The sequence below is a fragment of the Equus asinus genome, chromosome 21, assembly GCF_041296235.1.
Source record: "Equus asinus isolate D_3611 breed Donkey chromosome 21, EquAss-T2T_v2, whole genome shotgun sequence".
NCBI lineage: Eukaryota > Metazoa > Chordata > Mammalia > Perissodactyla > Equidae > Equus > Equus asinus.
This window is the reverse complement of record NC_091810.1, coordinates 54,840,720-54,858,721: the sequence shown is the minus strand read 5'-3', so window position 1 is coordinate 54,858,721 and position 18,002 is coordinate 54,840,720. Positions and strand designations below refer to the sequence as shown.

Below are 18,002 nucleotides of genomic sequence, written 5' to 3'. Positions count from 1 at the left end.
TCTCTTCCCTCTTCAGCCATCAGATATGGCTCTTTGTTCACCGTCCCTAGTGTTTTGTGGGTTGAGACTGATGTTTTCCCAGGTCTCAAATTTTCTTTTTCTATCCCGTCCCCCAGGCGTCTTGGCTCTGGAGAAAGCTGCGTGGCAAGAGGCGGCTGGTGATGGCGTTCTGCCTCTTGATGACTCTATCTGTGGTGGCTGTTACCCGCTTCCCCCCACAGCATCCAGCTGCTGGCCTGGGCCCTGGTCCCGTGGAGCCCCGCGGAGAAACCGGCACCCCCGCCCCCCACAGCCGGCAGGCTCTGAGCTCCAGCTGGAGGCAGCGGGCAAGAAACCTGGGGTTCTGGAGAGGCTGGGCCTTGCCCAGGACTTCTGTCCTGGTGTGTGCTGAGGAGCAAGGCCACAGAGGGAGAGTGGACAAAAGCACGCAGTCCCTGGGAGGGGACAGCGGGCATCCAGGGAGGGTCAGGAGAGACATTACTTTGGCATCTCTGGGAGATTTGAGACTCAGTACCCGGCGTCTCGTGCTCCTGAGGGAAGATGAGGTCAGAGGTCCAGGAGCCAAAGACCTCGGCACAGCCTGGCACAATGGTCCCATCCAGAAGGCACAGAATGAGACAGGCACCCTGGATGCCCTCCTCACAGGGCGTGACACGGCAGCTGTAAGGACTCTGAGAACTACTGCTGGACTGACCCCCCCACCCCATCCAGTGGAAGGCAGGGATCTGCCAGAAGCTGGCAATAGAGGCTTGACTGGTGGGCAACAAGTACAGGATCCTGCCCCAGCTGCAGGGGCTCGTCAGTGGCCTGGCTCTGTTGGGGAGCTGCAAGGATCTGTCTGGTGTGATGCTGAGACCCCTGGGTTGTTGAGCGACTCAAGGACCAGAGGGCAGGTTCCCCCATGGCTCACAGAGCATGATGTGCAGACCCTCCGGCTGTTGGCCCAAGGGGAGGTGGTGGGCAAAACCAGGGTCCCCGGCCACGGGCAGGTCCTGCAGGTCGGCTTCTCCACTGAGGGCGCCCTACAGGACATGTCTCCTGGGCTCAGCCGACTCTGCTCCCAGGGGCTCTGTGGCCTGATCAAGAGGCCAGGGGACCTGCCCGAGGTCCTGTCCTTCCACGTGGACCGAGTGCTGGGGCTGCGCCGGAGCCTGCCTGCTGTGGCCCGGAGCTTCCACAGCCCCCTGCTGCCCTACCGCTACACGGACGGTGGCGCGAGGCCACTCATCTGGTGGGCGCCCGATGTGCAGCACCTGGGTGACCCAGAGGATGACCAGAACTCTCTGGCCTTGGGCTGGCTGCAGTACCAGGCCCTGCTGGCACATGGCTGCAGCCGGCCAGGCCAGGCCCCGTGCCCGGGCATCCACCGCGCTGAGTGGGCTCGCCTGGCGCTCTTCGACTTCCTGCTGCAGGTAGGTGGGGCCAGCCGGGTGGGGCGAGAGCATCGGAGGTGGGGCTTCGGGGGCATCGGGGCACTGGAATTGCCCACCTGAGGATGGATGGTGACTCTCCCCACAGTCTTTGTCTTTTGACCACCAAGTGACGGTTTTTGTTATTTTTCTGCCTCTGTGTTTATTCCCATGGTGTGCTAGAACCATCTCGTCTGGGCTCACAAGAGCTGATTGCTAACATTTTCAGGAATTTTGTGACACGACTGTGAAACACAGGCATTATTAAAAATTAAATTATACAAACTAACATACAATACATTAAATACTCAGAACAATGTAGCTGTTCCAGGGACTGTGAGCTGGATGTCAGCCATGGAGACGTGTGTGGAAACATGGCCAGAAACACCAAAAAAGGAATAAAGCTCAGAACGTGTACCTGATGCACACTGAGCCAGCCCCCACTTACCGTGGTCCTTCCAGCTCCTCCAGTCTACGGCTCCAGGGCTGCTTTGTGCAAAGGGGAGCCTGGAGTCTGGTGATCAGCATGGGCTTTAACATCACACAGACCTGGGTTTGAACCCCCCTGCCCCCAGGCCACTTCCCACTCTGTGACACTGAGCAGGTTACTTTGCTTCTCTGTGCTTCACTTTTCTCACAGCTAAAACGGGACTGGGTATCCTGACCTCATGCCCCTGGGCCTGACCATTTTAGCTTGTAGCAGCTCCCAGTTGCCAGCACCTGCGTCTGCAGGCTTGCTGGATGCTGGGGAATGAACGCCCTCCAGATAGTGTGACCAGCCATCCAGGATGGGACGGAGGGGTCTTCCAGACCACAGGACTTGCAGTCCTGGGCCAACCGGGGAGGCTGGTCATGCTGCCTCCAGGAGCAGCCTCCAGTAACTGACGGCGCTGGTGGTTCAGAGCCCTGGCTCCCTGGCTGGGGTGGCTCTGCAGTGCATATTCTGTGTGTCTCTCAGAGTTCCCCACTGGGACTGAGGCCCCGCTACCCACAGTGGCCACTGCTGGCCTTCCCTGTCTCAATTCCCTGCTCCCGGCTTGTGCTTTTTGGCTAGCTCACAAACTGCTTTCATATGAATCCTTGTCTCGAGGTCTGTCTCTGGGGCAGCCTTGCTTATCAGATGATACCACCGACCTTGTGTGGTTTCTGCACACGAGGTCATTCGTGTAATGCACTTAATGCAGTGCCTGGCGGGTGGCACTTGTTCAGTAATAAGCAGGCACTGTCCCCAACACATTACAGGAATTAGCTCATCCAATCCTCAGAGCGACCTTACAAGCGAGATACTACATTTATCCCTATTAGAAAGTTGAGAAATTGAGGCCCAGGGAGGTTAGGTTACCTGCCCAAGGTCATGGCTGGTGAAACCGAGACGCAGCCTGTGACTCCAGAGTGCACCTTCTTAATCACAGAGTTGCTATTCAGCTGACTACGAGGGAGGGCAGGAAAGGGGGACGCTTGCAGGGCTGCCCTGCCCCTCCTGGCAAAGTCCCGGTCCAGCTGGTGTGCGTGCAGCAGCTTTCTGCTCCACACAGAGCCCCTCTGTCCATCTCCCGGGGCCGCCCTGTGGGACCCTCCCTCCGCTGCCAAGCCCTCTGTGGGGACGGAAGTCTCAGCAGCCAGAGCCCACACAGGCTGGGTGTGTGGTCAGAGGTGACTCGGCTGGCCTCGTGCCACCTCTTCCCTGGTTTGCTGAACACCAGTCAAGTCAAACACCCCTGTCTGGCTGACGCCGCCTTCCTAGAAACCATTGGCAAGTCAGGGAGAGGCGGGGCTGTAGGTCTCCCACAGGAACCCGAGGTGCCTTCTGACCGGGTGATGGGTACAAACTCCACATGCAGTCCACTCTGCGGTATGCTTGCTCGTTTTTGATTTTATCCAATATAAACGCTTTTTTTGGTGTGTTTGTGTATCACAACATACCATTTACCCAGATGCAAAATACACACGCAGTGCACACAGACACAGTCCTTACACCCCCACAAATCATACCCTATGCTTCGCAAATCCCACAGAACGCTCTGTATCAGTTAGTGACTGCTGGAATAATGCTGTGTGACAAACCTCTTCAAAGTCGATGGCTTAAAACACCAGCTCTTTACTTCTTGCTCCAGGGTCTGTAGTCAGCTAGGCTCAACTGAGCTTGGCTTCAGGCTGTGGGCTGGGTTCAGGTCTGCTCCTCACTTCTCATCCTGGAGCCCAGGCTGAAGGGGCAGCACTATCTGGGGCACACTCTTCTCATGGGGAATGGAAGAAGCCCAAATGCTCAACCAAACCATAAAAGCACATTGAAGTCCTCTGCCGATGTCACTGCTGCTAATACCGCACTGGCCAAAGCAAGTCAATGGCCAAGCCCAACGTCAGGGGAGGAAAGTGCTCTCTGCCCAGAGTAGAACTGGGAGAGGAGCAAATATCTGCTGGACAATAATCAAGTCAGTTACACACACCCCAAACACACACATTACACACTTATACATGAACCTTATATGCCCACGTGTCATAGCCACACACACTTGCACACCATTCACATGCTCACATACATTCCATATGGTGCCTAGACACTGCTGTGGGCAACTGGGCTCCATCCTGCTGAGACCTTTGGGAGAGTGTGTAGAAAATGTGTCAGAGCTGTCTCACCTGAGGGCCAAGGAGGCTGGGCTGTTTACCCACTAACTCCCAACTGTCATTGGTTGAGGCTGCTCCAGAGAGTGTTGACTTCCTGTCACTTCTAGCCTGGCCCATGTGCTGGCCAGCCACGCATGCTCCTTCAGCCAGAAAGGGGCTATGGCGGAGAGCTGCAGGCACTTGTAGAAAGCCATGGGTGTGTACAGGAATAGTGAGTGTCAAGGGGCAATGGGTGGGATACCAACAGCATCTGCTACTCATAATGAATGATAAGTCAAAAACAAGTTTCACAGGCCAATGTGACCAGCATGGTGCTCTCAATTAATAAGCTGATTTCTCCAAGAAAGATAAAGTACCAATAGTGAGTGGGTGCCCTCACCCCACCCTGGGCTGTGTCATAGGGAGAAGTTAGACCAAGAGAGAGCCCATTACTTCTGAATGGATCGGTGAGAAGCTGGTTCTACTCAGATGGACAAAATGGGTGGGAGAGGGGGTATGTGTGCTTGCGGTGGGGAAGGGGGCTCCCAAACGCTACTCTGCTTAATGTCAGGGGCCACTTGCAACCAGAGCTGTATTCAGTCTGGTAAAAGGTAAAACGTTCTCCTCTTGGGACAATGACGATGGTACAACCAAGCCGTGGTGGAGAAGAGCTCATGATCATCGCCTCCACTGTAGGCCAAATCCAAGCTGAGGGGGGTTGAGCCTGGACCGCAGAGGGCCTTCTACCCAGAGGCCGGGGTATGAGAAGGAAGCGCTGGGGGGTCAGGCACATCTCTCTTTTTTCCTTTAGAGGGGTTTCTGTCTCTTACGTCCTGCTTCCGAGCAGAGGGCGTGACTAGCTGGACTGGGTGGGTGAGCCATGAATTCAGACAGACCGGGAGCTGGTAATGTTCGCTCACAGGAGGCACTCTGCAACTTCGGCTTATGAAGGGCCTTCACGTCCCCGAAAGTCAGGACCCCAGAAAGCCTCAGCTGCCACCATTCTGGTCCAGGTCACCGTCTTTCTTACCTGGACTAACACAACAGCCCCCTGACTTGTCTCCCTGCCTCCATTTACGCCCATCCAATCCAGTCTCCTTACAGAAGCTGGAGGGGTTGTCTTGCTTTGGGTTCCCAGGGCCAGGAATCCAGTAGGGGCAGTTTATCGGGGAGGGCATCCCGGGAAACACCTGCGGCAAAGTGGGAAGTGAGATGGAGAGCAGACAGCCGATAAAGGGCATGTTATCAAACGGGTCCCTGCTCTGGGTGACTGGGGCTGGAAAATTCTGAGAAAAGGTATAAAATACATGTTCAGAGTTAGCCCACCAAGAGGTGAGGGACGGGAGGGATTCATAGCCCACTCTCCCATCATCTTTGGTTGCGGGCTGCTCCAGGAGGTGATAATTCCCTGGCGTTTGGAGAAAGCCCCCAGGGAAAGCCATCCAGCTGCTGGGGAGTTGGAGGGAGAGCTGTGAAGTTCAGACACACTGGTCAGGCACAGAGAGCACACCTCTTTACAATCATAAGTCAGATCGCATCACACTCCCCGTTAAAATGAGGCAACGCCCTCGCAGAGCCCTCAGCCTCAGGTTCTTCAAGGACCCGCGTGATGCATACCTTTCTGCTGTCTCCAGCCCCGTCTCTTGGCACCTGGCCTTGGTCCCTTTCCAAACACGCCCAGCTCCTTCCGGGGCAGCCTCTTTGCTTCTGAGGCCCCCTCCTCAGGCCTCAGCTCTCCTGACTTCCCATCCTCCTCCACTTTAGCCTCTTTGTCTTTCGTGGCACCCTGCCTATGCCCTTTCTCATTCCCAGCACAGTATGTAAATATTTTATTTATCTGTTCACATATTTACCATGTGTCTCTCTGTTTTGTTCACCACCACACCCCCAGCATCGAGCACAGAGCCAAGCTCTTGGTCTGGTCCTAGATAAGCCTCGTTAAATGAAGGGGTGAATGAACGAATGAAAAATGAATGAACTTCCGGGTCTCTGTATTCCATCTAGGTGCTGCTGTGCTCTGCTTCCTCAAACACAACTTCTTCCTCTAGACTGAAAAGAGTCGCAGGGCTTTCTGCGTTTCTTGTAGGGCCCAGTAGTGAATCACAGAGGTAGACAACAACACGACCATCGAGCCCTTGCCTTCTGACAGGTAACTCACTTAAGTGTCCAGAACAGATGACAACGCCTGACGCCATCCCGTGTCCTCGACATCGGGCACTGTTCCAGCACTCTGCATATGGGACTGCACAACAGCCGAGGAGGCAGACAGTGTTCCCAGCTCCATTCTACAGATGAGGAAACTGAGGTTTGGAGGGGCTGAGGGACTTGCCCCGGGCACAGCCTTCGGTGTTGGAGCTGGCACCCGATCCAGTGCAGTGTGGCCACAGAGCACGTGCTCTTGCCCTCTCTGCTGCACTTAACAAAATCATTTCTCCAGTCTCTTCTGGTGAGACTGGCCCAGTTCCTCCTGGGGAGCCCATTTCAGTCATCTGCGATCCCGTGCGCATTCCTTAGTTTGAGTCCAGATCTAGGGCGTCGGTTGCAGTGTATCTCCTCGGGCTTGGTCTGCGGGGAGCTCAGGTGTTTTATGAGTTGGATGGAGAGGTGCCCAGATCCATGAACACTGCCGACCTCTCGGGCTCCAAAGCAGAGTCATGGGATAGAAGAGCAGCGACCACTTAGGAAGTGCCTACACCTGTCTGGCCATGTCTGCTACAACCACACACATGAACTCATTTAAATCCCACAGCAGATCAAGAGACGGGTGCTGTGCCCTCCTCATTTCACAGGTGGTGCAGCTGGCAGTGGGGGAGTGAAACCACCTGCCTGGACAAGGGGGTTCAAAGGGTGACATTGAGCATCTTTTCATATGTTTAAAAGCAGGACCTCGATTAAGGGGAGGTGTGATGGGCAGAATTATAAGATGGTCCCCAGACCCCCCCCCCCACCGTGCCCCACCACTATTAACCCCTCCCCCTGAGTGTGGGCAAGACCTGTGGATATGATGGAATATCCCTCCAGTGATTAGGTTACCAGTCGGTCAACGTTGAGTTAATCAAAAGTGAGACTTTCCTGGGTGGGCCTGACCTAATCAGGCAAGTCTTTCCAAGAAGATGCATTTCAAGATCTAAGAAGATGAGAGATTTTCCTGCTGGCCTCAAGGAAGAAGGTAAACAGCTATGCTATGAACTGCCTACGGGAAGGGGAGGACCCTGAGATCCCCAGGGACCTAGGCTTAGAACTTCGAGGAATGGTTTCTGCCAACAACCTGAATGAGCTTAGGAGAAGACCCTGAGCTACAAATAAGGTGTGGTGCTGGCCAACACCTTGAGTTCAGCCTCGTGAGACTGATGAGAGAAGCCAGCAAAAATGTGATGGACTCCTGACTCACAGAAACTGCGAGATAGTAAATGTGTTCTTTTATGCAGCAATAGAAAACACGTTTATGAGGCAAGGGAGGCCCCAGCGTGTAAACATTTTAGGGGGGCGTTCGCTCTCAGTGCCGACCCTGGACTGCACGACGCTCTCCTTCAGTTTCTTCTGCCACACTCTGGTCCTGCCCCGTCTAGATTTTAACTGCCTTTTTAAAGAAAACTGTCAGTTCATACTCTTTACGCATTTTCTGTTGCATAGTTGGTCTTTTCCTTAATGATTTTAAGAGCTTTTTATAGATTAAGGATATTAGCCTTTTGTTTTCATTGTATGGTAATACTTCCCTCAGGTTCAATTGTCATGAAGCTTCGTTTATAGTCTTTCTGCAGTACAGAAATTTAAAACAATTTTATGTTGTTAAAATTATCAAGCTTTTCTTTTCTGACTTCTAGGTGAGTGTATCACGTTTTAAAAGGCCATCTTCACTTCAGGGTTATTTAAAAAATTCTTCTCTGTGTTTTCATATACCTTTGATCCATCTGGAAGTTATTTTGGAATAAGAGATAAGGTGCAAAACCGTGATTTTTTTTTTCCAATGGCACCATTTGTTGAATAATTAATCTTTCCCCCAATCTGAAGTGCTTTACTGTGTAGCCAGTTTCCATATGTGTGTAGGTCTATTTCTGGACTCCTTTCTGTTCCAGTAAAGGGTTTGTCTATTTACATGCCAGAATTACACTGTTTTAATTACTGCACTTTATATTTTATGTTAATAACTAGTAGGGCTTGGTCTTTCTCATTGCTCTTTTTTAGAATTTTCCTGATATTCTTGCATACTATTCTCATGTGAAATTTAGAGTCAGCTTGTAACTTCCTTCTCCTTCCCAAATCCTTTTGGGATTTTATTGAATCAAATTAAATTTGTGTGGACTAATATAAAGAGAGTTTACATCCTAAAATACAGTCATTCTAGCCAAGAATAGGATGCATCTCTCCATTTATTCATGCTCCTCAGAAGCATCTTGATATTATCTTCAGCTGGAGCTTCACTTTCATGTTGGGTTATTCCTGGATATTTCACCCTCTTTCAGCCATTAAAAATGAGATCTTTCCGGGGCCAGCCCAGTGGCACAGTGGTTAAGTTTACACGTTTCGGTTTGGTGGCCCAGGGTGCACCGATCTGGATCCCGGGTGCGGACATGGCACTGCTTGGCAAGCCATGCTGTGGTAGGCGTCCCACATATAAAGTACAGGAAGGGCATGGATGTTAGCTCAGGGCCAGTCTTCCTCAGCAAAAAGAGGAGGATTGGCAGCAGATGTTAGCTCAGGGCTGGTCTTCCTCAAAAAACAAAAAAGGGATCTTTCCTTCTGTTATATGTTTTGGGTGGTAGTTCTTAGTCTGTGCGAAGCCTATTATTTCTGTGTATTCGTTTGGTTACCCGCCACCGACTAACTTCGTATTGCTTCTAACAGTTGCTCGGTTTATCCTTGGGTGTTCCAGGTATACCATCATTTCATCTGTAATGAACACACTTGGTTTTCTCATTGCCCCTTCCTTCTTTCTCCTACCTCATTACATTGCTGGTGCCTCCAGAGCCGTGGGAAATATTAATGACATGACAGATGTGACTCGATTCTACAGACTTGGGACAATTTCTAGCCTTGCCGTTGTCATGACAAATAATCCATAATCAACCTATAAATCAAAATTAGGGTGAGTTTATTATATGAGGCAGGTCTGAGACTATAGCCCAGGGGCTTCCTTCCCCAAGGAAGGAAGGGCACCAAAGAAGTGGGGTGTACAGAGTGGTTGTACACTGTCTTGGAACACAGAGCACAGATCACACATGACAGGAATGTCCCTCTTACAACAGTCATGAGCTTGCTTTGCTGGCATAGCAGGTCAGAGGTCACAAGGTGAACACAGTAGGTTGGTAATTAATCCTTAGTTTCTAGGAAGAGATGCTTATCCTTAAAGAAATGCTGAGATGGGGAGAAGCCATATCCCTATCTTGAAGGGCATCATCCTTGTCTTTGGGACATTGTAAATGTTTAAAGCAGATGTACAATGCATGCTCAGCGGGCCCTGTCAGGCATTCCCGGAAAAACAAGGTCAGGCTGAATTAGTTTTAAACCAAATGGCTTCCTCATACACTTCAATATGTCCTATTACTTTTCATTTATTCATCCTTGTTAAATGTCATGCTGGCTTTTGACTGAAGATGTGATGAAGAACTATTTATTATTGTCTGTTTATTAAGAGTTTTGATTGTCAGGAATAGATGTGAAATGTTATCGAATGTCTTTGGAGTATCCGTGGAGGGGGTCACAACATCCGCCCTCTAATGTGTTAACGTGGGGCCTTTCCGTGCAAGGTGTTCTCACGGTGACTCATCCTGGTTTTCTTGGTTGGAACCTGCTTTGCTGCCGGGGGTTCATCTTTTATTGGCCGATGGTTTTCCAGTTGATGTTTGAAGCTCAGGATGTTCTACAGATGTCTTTAGATGAGACCTAGTTCTTCTCCATCCGTCTCCTCGAAGCCCATCAGCCGTCTATTCGACTGGCATCCTAAGCTGGTGCTGAGACTTCTGGCCTCGAGGCAGACGAGGCATCCAGACGGTCCTCCCTGGAGCCTCCGGGAAGACTGCGCTCTGTCGGGACACGTGGGGAGAACGGCAGGGGGAGAGCTCAGAGGAGAGTGAGAGTCAGTGCTGAGTCACCCCCTCCTTCCCCACACTCTGACCTCCCACAGCCTCCTGAATTCTTTCCCAGCTAGTGGGTCAGTGGGGGACCAGTGCCCTCCTTGGAGAGAGAAGCTGCCACCCCGCGGTGGTCTGGCCCCCGGGCAGTGAGCCTGCCCAGCCAAGAGCCACCTTTCTACCCAGAAGGACCCAGACCTGACACTGCTCCCAGGTTGGGGATGGGTCCCTGCCCTGGGGGCACAGGTCACCAGCGACAGTAGGTGGCTCTCCTGGAATCCACCAGACCCAGATCAGGCACCGGCTGAGGAACCTGTCTTGGTCCAGGTGCCTGGTTGGCTAGTTAGAGTGCCTGTGCTGGGCTCTCCCCACAGCTGGGTCTGGTGTCCCTCCTTGGCAGACTGCAGAGTCTTGTCCCACCCAGCTGTCCTGTTTGGTGGTCACAGAGTGGGTGTCCCTCTGAAGCCTTCTGGGGATGGCATCCTGGGCGGGAGGCAGGGCGTGATGGGCAGGCTTTCAGTGACCACAGTCCTCTTGTGAAGCCCCCACTAGATCCTCCATGCTGTCATCCAGCCACGACTTCACTCATTATTCTTTCACTCAGACACTTCAACTCAGTCTCTGGTTGTGCTAAACACGTGCTGGGTGCGGGGGATCAGACTGAGCCCCGTCTTCCTCTTTGCTGTCAAGGTGCTCGCAATCTCTGATGCCAGAAAACTCGTGCCTGCCATACAGTCCGGTTCAGTGGTCAGAGCCAGACTGCCCGGGTTTGAGTCTAGGCGCCACCACTTCCTCTCTGTGGACCTCGGGCACAGGGCCCATCTTCTGAGACTCAGTTTACTCGTCATGGAAATGGGGATAATAACAATATCTGCCTCTGGGCTTCTGGGAGGGGTTTAATGCTGGGAGGGGTGATAGGCAAAGCACTCTGAGTGGTTCCTCGCAGAGTAAGGGCTTCACACTGCTTAAGAAAAATTTTAAAAAAACTGCATTTCCCATGCTGATTGTGCAACATTGTTCGGTTGGCCAGAAAAACCCAAACTGCAAAGGTTTATCATTTTTTCTTGATAACTCCTCATTTTTTCTAAAAGGGGAAAGAGAATCAAATCCTGAAGGAATGTGGGAATGACACTTAATCCTGGTCTCTTTTGGCTGCTCATCTGTTTGAACTGAATTTCTCTTCAGTGGAAAAAAATCACCCGACAGCGTGGCGAAACAGTCAGGCTGGCAGCTGGGCCCGGTCGGCCTTTCCTTTAAACGTTCAAATGCATGTGGAGTTTGGGGAGCCAGGAGCATTCTGTGGGCTGGTGGGCCTTGTAGCTTCCTCTGGAAATAAACACTGCTGCAAGTGGGAATCTGCACAGAATGGCCTGGAGCCGGGGTCCGGGAGGGCTGGCGGGAGGAAGGGGGCTTGGCTAGCTGTGTATCAGGCATGGAGCAAAATCCAGAGCAGTTACTATATTTCAAGCTTGCTAGAACGGCTCTGCCAGTTGAAGAGAACTCAGCAAGGGAGCGTCTGTCTCACAGATATGTCCCGGCTCCAAAAACTAGGCCTGCACGTGGAAGAGAGTGGCTACACTGTTGTAGCTCTTACTTTATTCCAGACTATGGTTCTCTGGCCTGTAGTGCTGGGGGAGGCCAGGATTCTTGGGGGGAAACCCCTGAGATTCCTCAGGTCTTTGGGTCTGTCCCTCCCCAGGCCAGAGACAACTGAGGGCTGTCCACAACAGCCACCCCCTGCTTTACTCGTGTCAACACCCTCTGTGGCCCTCAGCATAGTCCCATGGGAGTATCACCACCCCCGTTTTGCTGATGAGAGAATGGAGGCATAGTGAGGTTAGATAACTTCCTCAGATCACATACCTAGGACAGAGTAGGGCCACGAGTCAGCCCCAGACCCACAAACATGGCCCCCGTGCAGGCCATATTCCCCTCTCCACTTGTTTTTGTATGGCCCACGAGCTAAGAATGGTTTTAGCATTTTTAAATGGTTGAAAAGGATCAAAAGAATAATAATATTTTGTGGCATCTAAAAATTATGTAAAATTCAAATTTCAGTGTACATAAATAAAGTTTTCTGGGCACAGAGCCATGCCCACTTGTTTGCGTATCTATAATAGGTACAATACGCACTGCAGAGGCAGAGTTGGGGAGTTTGACAGAGCCTCTACAGACCCCATAAGCCTAAAATGTTTACTGTCTGGTCCTTTATAGAAAAAGTTTGCTGACCTCTGCACTAAAACACCGTGTGGGCAGCCTCTGGAGTGGCTCCTGCAGGGATGACATGTTTTGGAAAGCACGGAGGAGGACCTCTCTTGCTAAGTTCAGGGACGATATGGAGAAGTATGGAGGTGCGATAGCAGCTTCAGGTGGATTAAAGACCAGCTGGTGGGCCAGGAGATCTCTGACGGCAAGCTGCAGGGCTGTCTTCAGCCCTGTTCCAGCCAACACTTTCATTAGTAGCCTGAGTGAGGACATCCGGGCTGTGTGGACCCAGCTGGTTGCTCTGTGTTCTTCTGCGCGGAGACCTGATGTAATTCACCTTCCATCCACTCCTGGGTTCAGGGATCAGCGCATCACCATCTTCCATTGACAGCTGCTGGTCCAGGGATGAGTGTGTGTCCTGATTTGGTCCAATGAGGCTGAAGGGATGGACTTCTGTTCCATGGTTGCTGGGGGAGAGATTTGTTTTCTTTCTCTCCTTCTCTCTGGACATGAACAAGGGAGCACGTACTCACAGTGGCCACCTAAAGGCTTCCTGAGACAAAAGTGGGATCTTGTCAACGTTGTGGGTGGTAAAGTGGAGAGCAGAAAGAAACCCGAGTCCTTACCATGACAAGAAGGAGCTGCTAGATCTCCCCAGCCTGCCCTATCTTGAGACTGCCCGCCATAGATGATCTTCATTCTCCTTATGGTTAAAGCCATGTGTTTGGTTTTTCTGTGACTTGTGGTTCTTGTTATCCAAAGTCCAGGAGGCCAAAGAGGTGACAGTCACCTCAGGGGTCCTGTTAATGGGCTCACTGCATGAACGGGGCTGTGGTGGTTTGCCACTCTGGCCAGGCTGGACCAGTCCTCGGGGCTCTGTGCACTGGCCTCTGGCTCGACTTGCTTTTCTTAGTAGTGCCAGAGGATATCCTTGGTCCACCGCCTCTGAAAACACTACCTAATACGGCCTCACCGAAATGCCCTCAGCCTGTTTGGGCGATTTTCTAGGCCCAAGGTATCACTTGTCCATGCTGAACTGTTGTAAAACAGAAAACATAATGTTTCGGGACAGTAGTCGGGACTGTTCACATTGTCTCATTTCTGGATGTCTGGTTTTCTGAGGTTGATTGGTGAATAGCACTACAGTTATTTCCTTGTTTGCGTTGAAGGAAATCAACTGTGTATTTCTTCAGAACATGTGAGAGTTTTCCGACAGGGGCATATGGAAACAGACCAAGACCTTTTATTGGCCAACGCTGAGCTGGGGCGTAGTGGACCGAGAGGTGGCTTTGATGAGGCTGCATCCTGGAGGTGATAGATTGTGTCCCATCTCTGTTTGTGGAGAGGGATTGGGTGCAGGTGGGCAAAAGAAGACAGGATGGTGGTGCTGGCTAAAGCTGAACCAGGTCAGTGGCTCAAGCTGGCTGAGCAGTGACCACAGAAAGATGAGCATGGACCACCCAAATACCACCTTTGCCTGCTGCTGCCTCAGTGGTTGTCATGACGATGGTGGGCTGAGTCTTCTGGGTTCCTCCCCTTCCTCCTCCATAGTGTTGAAAGCTCTTTTCCAACCTTAGTTAGCAAGGCTGAGACCAAATTAATTGATGAGTAATTAATCATGATGAGTAATGATGGAGACCTCATTTGACCTCTGTAACTGGCTCATCCTTCCTGATCTTCAGGGAGCAAACAGGCGTGAGCAAACAGCTCCTGGTGTGCAGGGCAAGCTGGCAGAGGAGCAGAGCAGAAGCCCTGTTACTAGCTGGAGGCCAGCAATAGAGCTGACCAGCGCCAAGAGCCACTGAGGAGTGCCCCCAGTGTGTGACCCAGGGGTCAGGCGGCCTGAGTGCTAGGCCTCGTGGAGGCAGGCACTGTGCCGCACCCCCTCAAAGGATGGGTGTCCCCACAGGTCCATGACCGCCTGGATCGCTACTGCTGTGGCTTCGAGCCGGAGCCCTCAGACCCCTGTGTAGAAGAGAGGCTCCGAGAGAAATGCCAGAACCCGGGTGAGCTGCGACTGGTCCACATCCTGGTACGTCCCCTTGTCGCCCCAGACTCGAGTCTTCCTGTGTCCCTCAGAAGATGGTGTTCGCAAGTTTCAGCGACCATGTGATGCTGGGGTTTCCCAATCCTGCTCTTTTTACCAGCAGGACGCTTTGCTTGAATAATGTTTCCAGGAAGCCACAAAATATAAAACTGACAAAAGTGGAGCTTTGAGAATGTGGTTGAAGTGGGTGTGGGCTGGGGGCCGGAACCATTTCCCCGACTCCACTGCCCCTGAGAGACTCTTGGGAACCCCTAGGGTTCCTGGGAGCAGAGTGTGTCTGGTCAAACCTCCTCGTTGTGCCAGTAAATGCAAAATGTGACCTGGAGTGGGGTGGGGAGTTTCCAAGGCCACCTGGCTGGTTGTGGCAGTGACAGGACTCTCACCCGGGACCCTGATGGCTCACAGGCTGGTGCTGATCAGAGAGATATTGTGCTGCCTCCTGTTAAGACCAGAGCCCAGTGTGGGAAGTGACGCGCTGAAGCCATCGGAGAGGGGCTGGCGTGGCAGAACAGCCACTTCTCCCGCAGAAGGAGCAAGGTGCCACCTGGGGAAGGGCTTCTCTATCTTCTCCCCCAGTGAGACCTAGTGTCTTCACTGCCTCACTTTGGCCAGTTGCTTTTGGAGGGTAGCTGTCAGCATGGGGTCCAGTGTCAGGCACGCCACACCAGCCCAGGGGCCAGGCTGCCGCCTGGAGCTGCCGGGTGGTGGGAATTCTCCCTCCCCTGCCCCAAGAGCCATCTCTCCTCTTCCCCGGCAAAAGGCAAATATCCCTGGGAGAGGTAAGGCTTTTATATCTGTCATTCACTGTTGGTGGGCAGCCATTTCAGAGCTCCTTTAGGGCAGCAGTTTTTGGAGGGAGGAGTCACCAGGCTTCAAGAAATAGATGGTCCCTGAGTGTGGAGACGGGTGAAGAGGGAGCAGAGGCAGAGGGAAAGGGAAGCTGGGGTCCTGGAGACAATACTTCATAATCTAAGCCTAGATTGCTAGAGAGGATTATGGGAAATTACCATGGAATCTGGGAGGATGTGTAGGAATGAGACGTGTGCATGAGAGAGGGGGTAGGGAGCCAGAAGAGACGGCCTCCCATTCCCCAGCACACTGTAGTTTTAAGGTGCTAAAGAATTTCCTGTTGCTGATTTTAGTTTTGAAGAGGTTTAGGAGATGCTAAACTCTCCTGTGGGGATAGAGTATGGTCAGTGCTACCTGAGGATGAAGGGCGTCATTGTCTGTTCTCAGGGATGCTCAGGGGAGCGCCCAGGTACGCAGGCACAGGTGGCACAGAGGGGGTGAGCGTGTGCGTACGTGTGTGAGCATCCACGTATGCGCTACATCCTGAAGCCGCAGCCCTGACGGGTGGGCTACCTCTGCCCCTGCTGATTTCCACTCATGCTCCTCAGCCCTTTGGCTACCAGGACAGGAATCAGTCCCTGTGCCTTGCAGTTTCGCAGGATGGCGCTGTGGCATGGCACTATGGGTCCAGGTTTGAACCAGCCCAGCTACTAGCTGTGTGATCTTGTGCAAATTACTCAACTTCTTTGTGCCTCCGTTTCTGTAAAATGGGGCTAATACCAATGGCCACCTCGTAAGGTTGCTGGGAGGTTTCCCTGAGATGCTGCCTGCAAGCACTGAGCACAGTGCCGCAGTACAGTCAGCTTACTGCTCAGCGCGTGGGGGCCCCATCTGGGCACATAGCAGGGCAAACTGTGGGATTGACAGCTCAGGGCCCCCAAGCCCTTTAGCCCTGACAGAGTCCACGGGCACCACCTGGCCTGCCCCCTTACCCACCTCTGTCTCTGTCCTTCTTCCTTGAGGTCCGGAGCAGCGACCCATCTCATCTGGTTTACATCGATAATGCTGGCAACCTTCAGCACCCTGAGGACAAGCTGAACTTTCGGCTGCTGGAGGGCATAGATGGGTGAGAGTCCAGAGGACCGGGTGGAGGTTCATGGGACTGGGGCTTCATGGCCCTGCTGCAGCCTATAGGATGTCGAACCATGGCTCCCGAGAAGTCCACAGTCCAGCAGACAAAAGCTGTTGGATCTCAGCTTCAGGAGCGGGTGCGGAAAGCTGAGAGGCGACTCAGCCAGCAGGCCCTTCACCTCCCAGATGGAGTGCCCCCCCCCAAATTCAGAGCGCCTCCTGGCCCCGCACAACACCGGCTGCCCTTCCCTTTCACCCGGGAAAGCACAGTTGATTCACCCAGCTTCCTTATGGGATGGGACCCATCTGAAGGCTTTATCTCTCTGCTTTCACAGCAGAGCCAGTCAAAGGGTTCCCTGATAACTAGTCAGCAGGCATGGCCCTGGGGACTTCGCAGGCTGACTTTGCCAGGCTCCCCAGCTGTGAAAGTGCTGGCCACTTGGCTTCGCCTTTCACAGAAACTCTCTGAGATCACTTTTGCTTTTCCTTTCTGCTATGGGGCTCGGGGGACCTTCCTCCAGGTTTCCTGAGTCTGCCGTGAAGGTTCTCGCATCAGGATGTCTACAAAATATGCTGATCAAGTCACTGCGGATGGACCCGGTGTTCTGGGAAAGCCAAGGCGGGAGCCAGGGGCTGAAGCAGGTTCTCCAGACCCTGGAGCGGCGAGGACAGGTCCTGCTGGAACACATCCGGAAGCACAACCTGACACTCTTCAGGGACGAGGACCTGTGATTCCCCACACTGCCCAAGCAGGGCTCTCGCCTCACTGGTGGGTGCCTCACAACACGACCTCAGTGGATGAATGCCCATCCTGATGGCCACGACTTTTTGGGTTCACTCATCATGATGACAAATGGGAAAAGCCAGAAATCAGAAGGGCACCCTGGATGTCATGGGCTGTGTCACCTGCTTGGGATGGTGGAGATGGTTGTGGGTGTTGGCTTTTCAATCTCACTGCATTCCTTTCTGCCTTCTTAGGTCTGGCTGTTTACTCCCTTGCAGCAATAAATGCATTCAAGAATGTTCTATGAACCGCCTCTAGATACTGTGAAGCTGTACATCCCACGTGTCTATGCAGAGCTGGACAACTGTGTGTGTGTGTGCATGTGTGTGCACGAGTGTGTGTGTAGAGGTGTGTAGGTGTAAGTGGCATGTGCACACGTCCGCACACATACGTGAGAGGAGCCTTTAATAAAGGATCTTCATAGAATTGTACTTGTGCCCAGAACTGCTCTCGCTGAAAGTAGACTCACGTCTAAGAAACGAACCACTAAGTGTTTTGTCTTTATAGGCTTTAAATGTTCAATTCTTAGTTATGTGTTTGGTTTAAGAATTATAAAAGTAATGCATGCTCACTAAAAATAAATTCATGAATAAGAGAAGCATATAAGATAAAAAGTGCAAATCCCAGAAGCTCCCTAGAGATGTTTTATTCACACTCATACTACATGCAAATTAAAAAATAATAAAAGTAGAGTCATCTATGTTTGCCAACTCACTGCTTTAACTTTATATTAACCATATTATGTATCAGCCGTCTGGGTTGACCCAGTTCTTATTGATGACTGCATGGGACTCCAAGGCAGGGATGTGTCATATTTTATTTAGCTGTTCCCATTATGATGAATCTTAGGTGGCTCCAACCCATCACCAATTATAAACAATGCTGCCATGAACATCTTTGCATGGTGTGCAAGTATTTCTGCTAACTAGATTCCTGTAGGTGGATTTCTGCATCAGAGAGTA

The 18,002-nt window shown here is 52.0% G+C and overlaps 1 protein-coding gene across 2 annotated transcripts in view; it reads left to right on the top strand.

Moving 5' to 3' along the window:
- Nucleotides 1-17,284, top strand: part of GASK1A (golgi associated kinase 1A) — a 57,927-nt gene extending 40,643 nt beyond the window's left edge. Inside the window, exons 2-6 of one of the 2 annotated variants that reach the window (XM_044754570.2) lie at nucleotides 117-1,412; nucleotides 14,199-14,321; nucleotides 16,148-16,251; nucleotides 16,778-17,025; nucleotides 17,235-17,284. In XM_044754570.2, coding sequence (XP_044610505.2) covers nucleotides 117-1,412; nucleotides 14,199-14,321; nucleotides 16,148-16,251; nucleotides 16,778-16,988 — 1,734 coding nt within the window. In that variant the 3' untranslated portion in view covers nucleotides 16,989-17,025; nucleotides 17,235-17,284. Of the gene's footprint in view, nucleotides 1-116; nucleotides 1,413-14,198; nucleotides 14,322-16,147; nucleotides 16,252-16,777 lie in introns of both variants that reach the window. The other variant, XM_014860079.3, reaches the window with a different exon arrangement.
- Nucleotides 17,285-18,002: the final 718 nt, after the last annotated feature.